The 16,454-nt window shown below is 36.8% G+C and overlaps 1 protein-coding gene across 4 annotated transcripts in view; it reads right to left on the bottom strand.

Annotated features, from left to right (window-relative positions):
- The window catches only part of HMBOX1 (homeobox containing 1), a 192,316-nt gene that overhangs the window by 104,831 nt on the left and 71,031 nt on the right, over window positions 1-16,454 (bottom strand). For all 4 annotated transcript variants that reach the window (XM_021718413.1, XM_021718411.1, XM_021718412.1 and 1 more), the window contains exon 2: window positions 3,928-4,006. In XM_021718413.1, coding sequence (XP_021574088.1) covers window positions 3,928-3,950 — 23 coding nt within the window. In that variant the 5' untranslated portion in view covers window positions 3,951-4,006. The remainder of the gene's footprint in view (window positions 1-3,927; window positions 4,007-16,454) is intronic.

The raw sequence follows: 16,454 nt of genomic DNA, 5'->3' as shown, positions 1-16,454 counted from the left end.
AGGGGGGGGAGAACCAAACCTTTTGACCAGAATGATTCATTTATTTTTTTTCCTAACCAATTTCAAAAGATCCATACACCTTGCTCAACACAAATGATCAACAACAAAATGTTACGTAGTGTCGGTAATGTTCTGTATCTTGATCCAAGTGCTCCTTACAATATGCAGGTGCATTTGCTTTGAAAATTAATCAAGATGGACACTACTGGCTTGTGTGTTTCAGAAGCATATTATACTCAAACAAAGAGTTTCTTGAAGAAGCTATATGAACATTTTCCTAACAGCTTATAAGAGACACTTTAATTTCTGTTCTAATCCTCAGCTCTTTGTCTGCTCTAGCAAGTGCTTAGCAATATATTAACTCTAGGATGTTCTTTTTAAAAGTAGCTGCCAAATACCTTTAGTAATCCAAACAATTTACCCCTTAATTTACTGGCTTGGCAAATTCAGATTTCTATACATTATTCTTTTCCCTTAAAAATGAAGTACACCTGAATGTTGCTATCTTCAGTCTCTATGCTATCAAAGTATTTCATAAATCCATCTTACTTTAGATATGACTTCAAAAACTGCTTTATTATATGGATAAAAAACAATGATACTTTCCTATCCTATTCATATCAGAGCAGTTAGTTATCTAATTGCTTACAGTTACAATTCTTGAAACCTCTTCCTGTATGGACTGTATATTAGCATAAAACAAAATGCACCCTAATGCTTGAATTAGAGCTGTCAGAATTAAAGATTTTGCAGTATGCGAAACAATCTAGTATTTTATGTCATTTCGAATTCACTGACTATTGGAAACCACTTTTATTCCAAAAGTCATAAAAGGAGAAATAGGTGACACTTATTATTTTATCTGCCTATAACGCCTCATTGTTTCCAAGCACACATTCTTAGGATTGCCACTCATGATATCCCACCTTCTGGTCAATGGGGTGGACACACAAGGAAGCCTGCTCTTCTTGTTCTCCTCAACATTTTCTAGACTAGAGGGAAGACGAACAGCTGCTATAACTGTGCTCAGCTGCAGGAAGATGCTAGTCTGGTAAATGTGTTATGACATAGAAGAAGTTAGGTTGTGGGAGAATAAAGTGGACACACCAAGAGATGAAGAGCAGAGCAAGGGAGAAAGCGTCGCAGAGCTCACATCCCTTGTTCCAATAATCCCTAAACCCCTAATACGTCCCTGCTCTTCTTGCTGATTTGTTACGAGAGACTATATTTCTCCTTATGCTTCACCTTGTTCAAATGAGATGTTTGTCCTGCATAAAGAGAGGCCCCTAATGTAAAGATATGACCCAAAGTAAATCCACACCTGCTGGAATGGAACGTGTGATCACTCTACAACAGAAGAACATGGGTGTAATGATCAGAATCAAATCATGTATGTGAAATGAAGAAACAATATTTTAATGAAAGAAACACTGAAATTAGAAACTCTCCAGTGTGCATTATTAACATAAGCAAAGGTATACATTCAGACATTTCCAAATGTTATTTCTCATAATGTACATAGTTTAAGCACATAATCAAGAAATTATGGCAGCAAATGACCTACAAAGGTCATCTGAGTCCATGATACCAGCCATCCTTTATAACAGAAAAAGATAACATTTAAGGATAAATTAATTTTCTTATGCATAAGGATTGTTCACAGGATAAGAAACATCTTTCACTTTAAATTACTAATCTGAATGCAGACTCAGGCCAACAATAATTGAAAATGATGTGAGGGGAATTTCAATACTGCAATAACACAGACAATATTTAAGGCATAAAAGGACAATTAAATTCAGGAATTATGGCTCAGTTCATAAACGACTGTTCTAAGAAAAGAACATATCATAAGACTGTAATAACAACATATTTCACAGTAAATTTTGTCACTTCTTGAATATGCATCTAAACCCTTTTGGATAAGGCTTGGGGTCTAGAACATACTTTCATAAACTAAATTCTACAAACAGAGCAAAGAAGGTTAAAGCATTCACAAAGAATTAACCTTGAAACCACACAGGCACCCTGCTTGTAAAGCATCAACAGTTAATAAGATCTTCTTAGATAACAAAGCTTTTTCTCCACCTCAGTTCTGCTGTCTTTATCTTTTTATCTAGAATGACTAGGCAAAGTAGTGTAGTTTTGTTTTGCATACATGGTTTTGCTGCATGATGATTTAATGCATTCCAGAGTCAATCCTAATATTTTCATGAAAGAGTCAACTCCCCCCCAACCAATTCCCCTTGAGCTCCCCCATTTCCTCGGGGATGTTATCTGTCCCAACTAGTGGACTTCAAAATACACATAAACTCAAGGGTTGGATAGACACTTTGGGAGCTTAGGCCATGGCAGGGCTACTCTCTATCAGTTGCATCTGGGAAGACAGAGCTCAGACTGCAACAGGCCTCTGAGCTCTTAAGCCTCATGGGCCAGCACTGGTCCCTTCTTCTAGCACTGAGGGACCTTACTTGTGGTCACAGATCTCCACTGTGGTGGACAAACCAGCTTCTGCTGAGAACTGTTCATATATAGGTATACCTCAATCTTTCATTATTAGCCTTTACTTTCCACAGAGGCTCTTTTCATCATATCTGAGCAATCCTTTGATGTTTGTCCATGTTATTCTCTACCTCTTTAAGTACTGTGAATCCAAGAAAAAACTGTCTTTGTATGCAATAAGTGCTGTGATTCGTGAAATAACACTTGATCATCTTCTTACTTCTACCATATGCAACAAAATCCAAGTAAAAATACACAAGTTTATAGAGGGAGATATAAATTAGGTGTGGAATCAGAGAACTGGACAACATTTAGATTAAAAAACATTCACTCAGCTAATATTTACTGAGTACTTCCTATGTGGCAGACCCTGTATGAGGTGTAGAGGTATAACAAGGAAAAAACCAGGCAAAAATTCCCAGTTTCATGAGGCTAACCTTCTAATGGCTATTGAGGAAAATAAGTGGTTTTTTAAAGAGGCAAAGTGAGATCCAAAGAGACGCGCCTTCCTCAAAACACAGCTGCTTAGAAGAAACTCAGGCTAGCATTCATATCTTCTGGATCTATTCCAGAAACATTTCACTATATCACAGAATCAATGAGGGGGGAAGAAAAACATAAATAATAAGAAAAACCTATCTTAATGTCTACTTATTGGATTATAGAACTGTCAACCAAAACGGAAGGAATTTAAGCAAAATTTAGACTCCACCAAATTTTAGAAAATACTTATGCTAAAGGCACTCTGCATTAGACTCTTAAGATGCACTTAATGAGCTAATAGATACTTTATCTTCTCTAATATCTGAAATTCCCGGAATACTTTTATTCCAAGGCCTATTTAATACAAACTGGTGGTTACAGTTCACATCCTAGCACAAAAACACTCTCAACATAATACCACCAACTCCATTTGTATTTTTTGCCTTACTCCAAAGAAAGGCTAGCACATTAGCTAATAGGCCTAACTACATTATCATCCCCAGTACTAAAGGAAAATGATTATAGTGCCATGAGTTTGCCACACAGAAGGCAACATTAATGTATATGCTTCTGCTATTTTGCTTGTCACAAGGAATCCAATAGTAGGTCTCTCGAATGGCTAGCCATCTATCGCACAAGGTACTAGGCTTTAAGCAGTTAAAAATAATAAGTAATTTTAAGTTCAATTGAGAATTAAAGTCAAAATTCAAAGTTGAAACTAGAAATAGTAAAAGAAAAATTGTTACATTTAAAACTTCATTCCTTGCTACATGACAATGACATTTGTCCACCTTAATGTCAAATAGGTATGCCATTTAATTCATTTTCTTAAAAATTCTTTCAACTCTGTGTCTGTTGGCAAAGTTGGGTCATAATCATAATGACTTCTTAACATTGTCAAAACAACTGTGAATATAAGAATTGACAGGACTAGATACTTACACCACTGGAAAGGAACTGAGCATACTTTATATGGGGTGGATCAATATCCTTTACAGAGATGATCAATATTATTTACCATCTGTAGAATAAAGATAGAAAATTGAGAAATATGTATGTTAATCAAGTGTTGAATACAATTTTAATAATATAACTTAAGGACAGTGAGAGTTAATATTAGCTAATTAAGTTAAAATTATTTTGTAATTTTAAAATAGAAATTTGTATGAAGGAAAATTTTTAAAGAGAAAAAAAAAATCAATGATAGATATCCAAATAATTCATTTGAAAAAAGTAATGAAAATCATACCCCTAAAGTTTAGTCTGTTATCAGGAACCACACAGAGAAATCGATTTAAATATGTAATGGAATATAAATACTACAGTGACATGCAAGACAACTTTTTGATAAGAACATTAATGCATATATATAGAATCTTACAAACAAGAAACATCCCCTAGCATGACTGTAAACATCTTAGAGTAAATTCTGGGGTCCAGTTTCAAATATAGTACTTACTTTACCACTAGCATAATCTTGAGTAACTTAATTTCTCCAAGTCTTAATTTCCGTATCTTAAAAACAGATCAGCAACTATAGAACAGATCTAACTACTCCAAAGAACTACTAAAAAACTTTAAAAAAAATTTTTTTTTAGTGGGGGTGATGAAGCACTTCACTAACTATCAAGTGTAGGAGTTATTACCATTAATTTAAAAAAGAGATAAATAGCCATGCTGCATCTAGATTACTGAACAGAATGTAAGTTAATAATGAAGTGAGTCTATACTTCTATCTTCTGATTTGCATTTCTACTGCTTCATTCACCATTCAGACACTTTGATTCCTTTCAATTCAGACACAGATCTTCACAAAAAACGGTATCTACTATTCACGGATTAGGAGTGCTAAAGAGCATGAAGAATGAACTTATTAGTAGCTTTAAGCCATAATCTATAAGAGGCAACTATTTCCATTAACTCTAAGTTAAAATTATAAATTAGACAAAGTTAAAAATGTTGATTTCAAAGACTCTCACATTAAAATATACATTCAGTACTGAATTATATTAGTATGACCAAAATGTCTAACAATGACTAATGATATATGCAAAATGTACAGGGTAAAGTTAGAAACCGTTCACATATTTATATCCTAAGTTTTAGCATTATTGAAGTTCCTGTTGTAGTTAATTTGTGCTGATTTTAAAAATTTGTCATACAGGCCAGGCATGGTGGATCAAGCCTGTAATCCTAGCACTTTGGTGGGCCAAGGCGAGAGGATTGCCTGAGCCGAGGGTTCGAAACCAGCCTGGGTAACATGGTGAAACCTTGTCTCTACAATAAATCAAAAAATTAGACGGGCATGGTAGCGCACGCCTATAGTTCCAGCTACTTGGCAGGCTGAGGCAGAAAGATCACCAGGGCCCAGCAAGTTGACACTGGGGTGGCCATGAGCATACTGCTGCACTCCAGCCTGGGCGACGGAGTAAGATACTGACTCAAAAAAAAAAAATCTGTCCTACAAAAGTAGATGTAAAGTACAAATGATATCTACTGAAAATGTTGCTGACGGTATTTCTTTTTTTTTTTTTATTGCATTTCTTAGGCAAAATAGCAACACAAAAGCCACAAAAATGATTACTGGTCAAAATACATTAGTCACTCTCTGTAAAAATTCAGTTAAAATACACTAAGTACCTACTCACCCTGACACAGACACAAGATCCAAACATGATTCAGATATATTCCGAACAGCATAGGGGTTTAGGAGCTTATTAAACTGTGGGGGTGGAAGAAACTGGGAACTAATACTACACACAACCCCATCTCTAATAATAAGTATAATATAATTAAGACTAAAAATGTAAAGTTTATATATAAGAGTTTAGAAAACAATTTAGGTCAGACAGAACTAGAAAGATTTCTTAGAGTGAGATCTGAGCTGTTACCTGAGGATTAGAGTAAGACTTCCACCAAATCAAGGTGTCGAGGGAAGTGAGAATCAGTGAAGGATAGACTCCAGGGAAGGGAACAGTTAAAGGAGATCATGCTGTCTATTTAGGGATTGGTAGACCTGTGTTGCTGGCCTTTAACACAGTATACGTGAGGAGTAGATGCCCTAAAAAGGGAGGAATTCTACAGCCTAAGGAGGGCAGGTAAACAGCTAGCAGAGGATCCTGACCCTCATTCTGTATGCACAAAGACCATGCTCAACTAAAGAATCTAGGAAGTAATCATCAAAGACTCTCATTTCACAGATGAGAAAACTGAGATTAAGTCACTGATATAAGTGTGACAAATAATGTATGTGATACTGGTTAGAATGTAAAATGGTGCAGTCGCTATGGAAAACAGTAAGGCAGCACCACAAAAAATTAAATACGCGATAAGCACATGATCCAGCAATTTCACTTTTGAATATATACCCCAAAGAAGTGAAATCAGGGACTAAAACAGATATCTGTACACTCATTTTCATAGCAGCATTATTCACAATAGCTAAAAGGTAGAAACAACCCACCCAAACGTCCACGGGCAGACGAAAGGATAAACAAAATGGGGCATATACATACAGCAGGATATTACAGAGCCTTAAAAAAGAAGGAAACCCTAACACAAAAACATGAATGTATCTTCAAGACATTATCTTACGTGAAACAGCCAGTAACAAAAGGGCAGATATTGTACAATTCTAGTTATATGAGATACCTGCAGTCAACAAATCCATAGATACAGAAGTAGAAGGGTAGGTAAAAGGAGGGAGGGGTAATGAGAAGTTATTATTTAAGACTACAGAGTTTCAGTTTGGGAAGATAAAAATGTTCTGGAGGAGTTGGATTGTGATGAAGGTTGCACACCATGTGTATGTATTTAATGACAGTGAGCTAGCTATACATTTTAAGATGGGAAATTTTTTTGAGTTGGAGTCTCACTCTGTCGCCCAGGCTGGAGTGCAGTGGCACGCTCACGGTCACTGCACCCTCGACCTGCTGTGCTCAAGCGATCCTTCCACCTCAGCTTTCTAAGTAGCTGGAACTACAGGAGCGTGCCACCACACCCAGCTAATTTTTTTGATTTATTGTAGATACAAGGTCTCACCAATTTGCCAGGGCTGGTCTTGAACCCTGGGTTCAGGCAATCCTTTCACTTTTGCCTCCCAAAGTGCTGGGACTACAGGCATGAGCCACCATGCCTGGTCAAAAAAATGGTAAATTTTAAGTTTAGTATATTTCAGCGCAATACAAAGTAGAATATTAGAACAAAAAATTTAAATTGAAAGGCATCAGGGATAACAATTTACTGATGCTAGATCACATTCAGACACACGACCATAAAAAAAAAGAAAAAAAAAAAAGAATCAGCCCATCATTGAACTTCTCATCTGTTGCACCTAAAAAAAAGTTGCATACATTCACAGATGATGGAGAAAAAATATTCTGTAAGAATAAAGCTTACATTTTGGGATATGAAAAAAATTGCAAATATGCAAGAATTCAGAGTATACTTTCTTTTCTTTTCTCTCTTTCTTTCTTTTTTTTTTTTTTTTGTTTATTTGCTTGTTTGTTTTTTGAGGCAGAGTCTCACTCTGTTGCCCAGTCTGGAGTGCAGTGGTACAGCACGGCTCACCACAGCCTTGACCTGCTGGGCACAGGTGCTCCTTCTACCTCAGCCTCCAGAGTAGCTGGGACTACAGGCATGTGCCATCATGCTGCCCAGGTTAGTCTCAAACTCCTGGGCTCAGGCAATCCTCTTGCCTCTGCCTCTCAAAGTGCTGGGATTATAGGTGTGAGCCACCACGCCAGGCCTGGAGTATATTTTTTTGGTATTCCAACTGAGAAAAATAATTAAAAATAAGCCAGATGTGGTAACAGGAAAGATGAAAAGAAAGGGCAACATTACAGCAACAAATATGTCAATTTATACTATATAATATACATTCAGATAATACCGAATGTCTAGGAATGTATTACTTAAATGACAAAGACTCTTAAAACAGAACAACTTCATCACAAAAGAAATTTTCATAGATTTTTATATAAAATGCGCTAAATTATCTATTCAAAGTATAATATTTGTCGGGAAGGGAGAGTGGAGGCGGCAGAAGCAAGAGTATGCTCAAGTTCGAATTGGGAAGAACTAGGTAAGAGGAAAAAGGAAGAGAGACAACATAAAAATACTCTAAAGATCTCATCTTACACAGGTCAAGAAGACATTAAGAGGAAAACGAGCCTCTTTTAGGGGGAAAACAGTATTTTGTTTTCAAGAAATTGCAGAGAAATAAGTATCAGTCAAGTTGTGATTATAAGGTCAAAAGAACTTATCAGAAAAAAATAGCTAAATTATACAATTATAAAATATGCAGTTTATGACTAAGATATAAGAGTTAAAACTTATATATGCCAAACAACATGGCAGGCAATAAAGCAAAAATTATTACAGTTTTAATAGTTTTATTTTAAAAATACAAATATAATGAGTTATTTTAGAATAGACAAATACAGTTGCAGAAAGGAAAAACCAGAAATTTAATGCTATCGATAAACATGATTTGAAAGATTAAAAGATACACTGTAATCTCTAACAAAAAAGAGTTATTTTTCTGTATGTCCATTACCATAACTGATCAAAAACTTGGTTAAATAAAAGGCTTAATAAATTTCAGAAATATATCATCCAAAAATATGGATAAAATTATTTTAACTATTTATAAACTACAAGATAACCCTAAATAACCCTTGGATTAAGGAGGAAATCAAAAGGGAAATTATGATCTACATAGAAATATTATGACAAAAAAAGAGAATCATTTTTCATGATTAAAACATAGGGGACGGGCAACCTCTTTGGGTCCCCTTCCACTGTGGGAGTTTTTCTGTCCTCCTAATAAATCTTACTTTCTCACTTAAAAAGTAAATAAAACTCGCCGGGCTCGGTGGCTCAGCCTGTAATCCCGCGCTTTGGGAGGCTGAGGTGAGTGGATTGCCTGAGCCCGCGGGTTCTAGACCCGCCCGGGCAACTTGGCGAGACCTCATCTCTACAGTAAATCAAAAACTAACCGGGCATGGTAGCACACGCCTGTAGTTCCAGCTACTTGGAAGGCTGAGGCGGAAGGATCGCCGGAGCCCGGCAGGTCGAGGCGGCGGGGGCCGGGAGCGGCCACTGCGCTCCAGTCTGGGCGACGGAATGAGACTCCAACTCAAAAAAAAAAAAAAAACCTCAAGTAACACAGCAAAATTTGTATTCAGAGATAAAATCATTTAGATTTTAATATTGTTACATTTATTTATTTATTGATTGATTGATTGATTGATTGAGTTGGAGTCTCACTCCGTCGCCCAGACTGGGGTGCAGTGGCCGCTCCCGGCCACCGCAGCCTCGACCTGCTGGGCTCCGGCGATCCTTCCGCCTCAGCCTTCCGAGTAGCCGGAACTACAGGCGCGCGCTGCCACGCCCGGCTCATTTTTTGACTTACTGTAGAGATGAGGTCTCGCTGCCCAGGCGGGTCTCGAATCCACGGGCTCAGGCAACCCACTCACCTCAGCCTCCCAAAGCGCGGGATTACAGGCTGAGCCACCAAGCCCGGCTTATTCTAACTATTTTTTAAAGATAAAGAGAAAAGTAGTACTTAAGAAACTAGAAAAATAAAATACTATATATAAAAATAATCTAGAAAAAGGAACCTAAGAGATATTATTCGAAATTAATATAAAAAAAGAAGTTTAGGAAAGCACAAATAAGTCCAAATGTTGCCTCTCTGAAAGATTTTTTTTTTTTAGTTGGAGGCTCACTCTGTCGCCCAGACTGGAGAGCAGTGACCGCTCCCAGCCACCACAGCCTCGACCTGCTGGGCTCCGGCGATCCTTCCGCCTCAGCCTTCTGAGTAGCCGGAATTACAGGCGCGTGCTACCACGCCCGGCTGATTTTTTTATTTATTGTAGAGATGAGGTCTCACTGCCCAGGCGGGTCTCGAACCCGCGGGCTCAGGCAAGCCACTCACCTCAGCCTCCCAAAGGCGCGGGATTACAGGCTGAGCCACCGAGCTCAGCTTAAAGGTTTTTAAATAATCACACACAGCGTCTAATAAATGAAAAAGAGAGCGAGAGAAAAAAACTCTAATAAGATTCAGAATGAAAAGACAAATAAAACCATCAGTACGGGGGAAAAATTCCCAAGAATATATAAATGCAAATTCACAACAATTTATTTGAAAATGAAAAGTTAAAAGAGAAAAGTTATTTCCAAGTAAAATAGCATACTTCAAAATTGACTAAAAAAGAAATGGATTCTTTAAGTTGAATCAAATACCATAAGTTAAAGGTAATTAAAAATCTATTTTTAAAAAAGCATCGAGATCATCTGGATTCTCTGCAGAGATCTACTCTATAAAAAACAGCGCAGGGGGCCACAATGAACCATGATCATACCACTGCACTACAGCCTGGGCAACAGAGTAAGACCCTGACTCAAAATAAGTAAATAATCTACAAAATGCTATAATTCTAATAATAGCTAAATGATGGAAAAATACAGAAAATGTTCCAATTCATTTTATGAAGCCAGAATAATCTAATAGCAAACTTAAAAAAGTAGGATTTGGTACTATCCATGGTTTCAGGCATCCACCAGGAGTCTTAAAATGTATCCCCTGTGGATAAGCGGGGACTACTGTATATGACTATAATTTATTACAGAAATGCAAAAGTAGTCCATTTTTAGGAATCAACATACACAACACGTCAAAAAACTCAAGGCAGAAAAATCATATCATTATATCAATAGATGCTGAAAGGCATTTGGTAAAATTTAGCAGCCATTCTATATAAAAACTCTAGGGAAGAGAGGAATTAAAAAAAAAGGAAACACTTTTGGTAAAAAAAAAATAACAAGAGCAAAGATTATCCTAACTAGCAAACACTAAAACCATTTCAAATAAAATCAAGAATGAATGCACCCACAATAAGTAAATATATATATACTGTGTACGCGTGTATACCAAGAATTTGCTTTTATATACATGAAATAACATGTGGAAGGGATCCGACAACAATGATTACCTTGAGTACAGAGCTGGGAAACAGACAGATTAGGGACAGAGATGGAAGGAAGCTGCTCACAGGAAACTTAAAAAAATTATTTTAACCATATGAATGTTATTACTCATTCAATAAACCAAATGAATAAAATTAGGAATTAGAGTAAGAAGCCCAGTAAACTCTATAGTTCAACACTGACTGGAAGTTTATAGTAAACATAATAAGACAAAGAAACAAATTAACTGTCGTAAACATGTGAATGAAAGAGAAAAACATCCTTTTACTAAGGATCTGACTGAATACCTAGAAAACTCAAGCAATTCTTCTAAAGAAAACTGAAATTAATAAAATAAATTATTAAGTTAAAGTGTGACATAATACATTTAAAAATAAAACTTTCAGGCCGGGTGCAGGGGCTCATGTCTATAATTCCAGCAATTGGGGAGGCCAAGACAGGAGGATGGCTTGAGCCCAGGAGTTTGAGACTAGCCTAGGCACCATAATGAGACTCTGCCCCTAAAATACATAAATAAATTATCAATAAAATAAAGTTTCCCCTAGTTTGGAAAAAGAATGGGAAAGATTTTGTTTACAGTAGTAACGTTTTCCCAATATTTGAAAATAACTATATTGAGAAATAAGCCCAAAAGGTTTTATTTTAACTTAAAAATAGAACCTTTTACAGCACAAAGTTTAAGAACCACTAAGTAAATTATGCAAAAGAAGAAAACCAAAAGTAGATTTCTCTGACCAGATATCAGAATATATTCAAAAGCCACAGCAATCAAATCAACATGGCACTGGTATAGGAACAGACACACACAGTGGGACAGAATAAAAAACTTAAATATAGATTCCAGCACATATGAAAAAATATAAAAGTCAAAGGTTAAATTTTAATTCAGCAGGAAAGGATAAATATTTTTTAAATGATTATCACAAAACTGATTATTATCTAGCAAAAAATTTATATCTTTATTTTATATGTAAAAATAAGCATCAGGAAGAAGACCAATATAAAAAATGCAACACACCTACAACAAAATTTAGAAAATGACATTTCTAGACATTTTTAACAAAGACTACAAACTTTAAAAGATAGACAACAAAAGTAAAAAAAAAAATTCTTTTATAAAAAAATAAAAAACTAAGCAACTAAATTGGAAAAATTATTTGACATGTAGAGAAAGAGCAGATTCAAGTTATCAAGTTTATTAAAAAACGCTTAAACATACCAGGAGTCAAGGAAATAATAATTAGTTGAAAAATGAGATACCACTTCAGCAAAAATTAAAGAGATTGATATCTCTTCAAAAGGGTATGATCATATTTCATCAGTCTAAATTGTGAATTATGACATCCTTCTGGAAAGAAATCCGGCAATACATATTAAACTTTAAGAACTTCTAACTTTAATTTAGCAGTCTTACTCGTGAGAATCTATTCTAACAGAAGTAATTGTATATAAGGAAATATGTATAAGAAAATCATCTATTTCTCAATTTCTTATTTCTATAAAGAGTTGTTTCAATTAATACAGAAATGTTTGAATATACTTTGACCAATTAACACAATGCCATCATTAAAAATAAGTTTTATTAGATGACTTGATGGAATTTATACAATGTAGTGTTGGGTAAAAAAGCAAAATGCAATTTAAAAAAGAAAATAATATAATCAAGTTTTAAGAAAGTACTATAACCAAAAACATTCCTTTCTACATGTGTGTTCATGTCAATGTGCATACTTATATGCACGCATAGATATGTGGATCTCTATGTACATGAGCACAGGAGAAAAAACAAGTGGTTATGTTAAGGTCCGAGTAACACTAGGCTGCTCTCCCTTGACACCAATCAAAGGGGCAGGGAACTGGCAGAAAGAAGTTTATTTCTGAATTCGAATCCAGGGTGCAGAGTGGGCTTTTGGCCTCTTTACAATGGTTCTGCTAACCCCTTAGGCTTTACAGACCACTTTTATAAGTCCAGAATTGTTGATGCCGATAGATTAGCCACATGACCAACAGAGAGCACTGCACAGAACTTAAGTTACAGTCACATTTTACCAATAGTAACATTTTATGGTCCAGACTTCCTGGTGCCAAGTACCAGAGGTATCTCAGCCTTTTTTTTTTTTTTTTTTGCGTCGGAGTCTCACTCAGTCGCTCAGGCTGGAGAGCAGTGGTACGCTCACAGCCACCACAGCGTTGACCTGCTGGGCCCTGGTAATCCTTCTGCCTCAACCTTCCAAGTAGCCAGAACTACAGGTGCGCGCCACCATGCCCGGCTAATTTTTTTGATTTATTGTAGAGATGAGGTCTCGCCAAGTTGCCTGGGCTGGTCTCAAACCCCAAGGCCTCAGGCAATCCACTCTCCTCGGTCTCCCAAAGTGCTGGGATTACAGGCTGAGCCACTGAGCCCAGCCTCTATCAGTAAAGTCTGGCAGAAGGGCAGAAGCGTTCAAGCTTGCTATAGAGTAAAGGGCGTTTACAAGGCACGAGACATCATGCATTCCGCAAAAGGTACACAAATCACAAAACTTACAGTTACACTGATGCAAACTTTATACAAATCACAAAACTAACGATTACATTGATACTATACTATTCAAACCTACGACTACAAAGGAAAGGGAATAGAATAAATGGGGATTCACATCCTTCAGTTTATTGGGCATAGTCTGCAGGGAAGTCAAGGATCCCCTGAAGCTACTGACTAGGAGTGCATAGGAGATAAGGGGACTCTCTAGAATGTGCTCAGGAATACATCTCTCAGTTTATTGAACACAGTCTGCATGGAAGTTCAGGATCCTTTGAAGTTTCTTACTGGGAGTGCACAGGAGACAAGGGGAAGCGCATCTTTTATTAGCTCTCAGGAACATTGTTCAAGAATATACAAGAGCGCTCAAACTCTTGCCATGCCCTTCTCTAGGGGCTGTGGCAATATGGACAGACATGAGCAGGTCTCTGTATCATACAGTAGGTAATAAGAGTGGGGGTGGAGGATGAGTATGTGTATGAAATAGAGGTCAGGAAGGATATGTGAATGGCTTGGGGAGCCAAGGAGTTAAAAAAAAAAAAAAAAAAAAAACTTGAGTAAAGAATAAGCAAAACTACACTTTGAAAAGTATAGGAGTCTAGGCACAGTGGCTCACGCCTGTAATTCCACCACTTTGGGAGGCTGAGATGGGAGAATAGCTTGAACCCAGGAATTCAAAGTTGCAGTGAGCTATGACCGTACCACTACACCCCAGCCTAAGCAACAAAGTGAGACTCTGTCTTTCAAAAAAATAAAATTAAAGTAAAAAAAATATGGCCACACTTACATAAAATTACATATATGAACGTATATGTGACCGATAAGTACATATGTCCATGTTCAAAACAATTATTAAAATCCATACCATCAGGAACAGACTCTTTATTACCAAAGGATCACAGTTGTCAAAATATTATATCAAGTCTTGTGGAGCAATGAAGAAGCCTACTGTCAGCACTGCCGACTTTTTTTTTTTTTTTTTTTTTGAGTTGGAGTCTCACTCGGTCACCCAGACTGGAGTGCAGTGGCCGCTCCCAGCCACCGCAGCCTCGACCTGCTGGGCTCCGGCGATCCTTCCGCCTCAGCCTTCCGAGTTGCCGGAATTACAGGTGTGCGCTACCACACCCGGCTAATTTTTTGATTTATTGTAGAGATGAGGTCTCGCCTGCCCAGGCAGGTCTCGAACCCGTGGGCTCAGGCAATCCACTCACCTCAGCCTCCCAAAGGCACGGGATTACAGGCTGAGCCACCGAGCCCGGCTCACTGCTGACTTTTGAAGAAAAATATAATCAAGAAAATCTATAAGGAATAAGAACCTGTAAATATTGTGTTACCCATAAGTGGCAAGAAGGCTTTACCCTAAAAAAAAAGTAGGAAGAAAAAAAAAAGTAAGTCAGCCTCCTACCCAAAACTCCTTTTTCTTTTCAACCCAGACACCATTCACAGTTTTCTGTACACTCTTCCTTTTTCATGCATCTTTGTACACATGTGAGTGTATCTTTTTTTTTTAGTTGGAGTCACTCCGTCACCCAGGCTGGAGTGCAGTGGCATGACGCTGCAACATCCGGCTAATTTTTTGATTTATTGTAGAGATGAGGTCTTGCCAAGTTGTCCAGTCTGGTCCTGAAACTATGGGCTCAGGCAACCCTCTCACCTTGGCCTCCCAAAATGCTAGGATTACAGGCTTGAGCCACCATGCCTGGCCATGTGAGTGTATCTTTAGGATACATTCCTAGCAGAGAAATCGTTGTGACAAAGAAAATACATATTTTAAATTATGATAGATTTTGTCAAACTGCCTCCCAAAGAGGCACCAATTTATATTCCCACCTTTGGGAAATGCTGAATTGTGAATCCAGTATGTCAGTGGCAATTTACAATTGAATTTACATTGTACAGTTTGGCATATATCCATTTTACTCAGTAAAGGTAAACACAGAAAGGGCAGAATATTTAAATAGAGGAAGAAAGAAATTTTTTTTTTAAAGTGCAAGGTTTCAGGAAGAAAGCAAAGCATAAGAGAGGATGGAAGAGTTAGCTTAACAGTCGCACAGGCAGCAAGCAAGCCATCACTGGGAGGAGTGACAGGGGATGTCACAGAGACCAATTAGGAAACCCTTAAGTCCAGATTTGGATACCAAATAAAAATTCTCAGAAGTCTGAAACAGTCATTACAGGGACCCCCTTACTGCTCCTTTAGCCCCTCACCCAGAACTCAGTTTTATTTATCTAAAATATCTGCTAAAAATTTAAAAAAAAAACTGTTAAAATAGAGAGGTATACAATCCACACAATCCCACAAATTGGATGCTATTAGTACTTCCAAGTTACAGATGAGGAAGTGAACCTACTTCCTGACTAAATACATACTTTCAAAAATATACATAATATACAAACACAATTCGTGGAGATCAAAAAAGAGATCATAAAATTCCAACAGAATAAAAAGCGAGTGTCCCCTCCTATTAGCTTTCTGTCCTACTGCCCAAAGATAAATACCATTAAGTTTCCTGTGAATCCTTACAAAAATAAAAGTAAAGAATAAAAGATGTGTAGAGCTGCACACCTAACATACAATTCTTTTTTTAAACCTGGTGCTTTTTAAAAAAGTTTTTATAATAAAAATTTGCAAATGTGTACAAAAACAGAGTAATAAACACTTATGCACCTACCATTCAGCTTGAACAATTAACAACTCATGGCCAATCTTATACCCACTCCCTTTCTCTGTTCCAATCGATATTTTCAAGCAAATTCACATGTCAGATAAACATATGAAAACAACTATTTGAGTACAGATATACATAATAACAGTGACTCATCAAGAAGTTAAAATCATGTTCACAATCTTTTTTTTTTAAGGCAGTAAACTATGTGGTATGCTTATTTTTTAAAGTCAAAATGATTTCAAGAAAAGTTTATATTTTAGAAAGTTAATGAGAAGGTATCTTATTCA

Source organism: Carlito syrichta, unplaced genomic scaffold (assembly GCF_000164805.1).
Source record: "Carlito syrichta isolate Samal-C Ts95f unplaced genomic scaffold, Tarsius_syrichta-2.0.1 Scaffold312190, whole genome shotgun sequence".
Taxonomy (NCBI): domain Eukaryota; kingdom Metazoa; phylum Chordata; class Mammalia; order Primates; family Tarsiidae; genus Carlito; species Carlito syrichta.
Note: the sequence above shows the minus strand (reverse complement) of the source record. Positions and strands in the feature narration are given on the sequence as shown.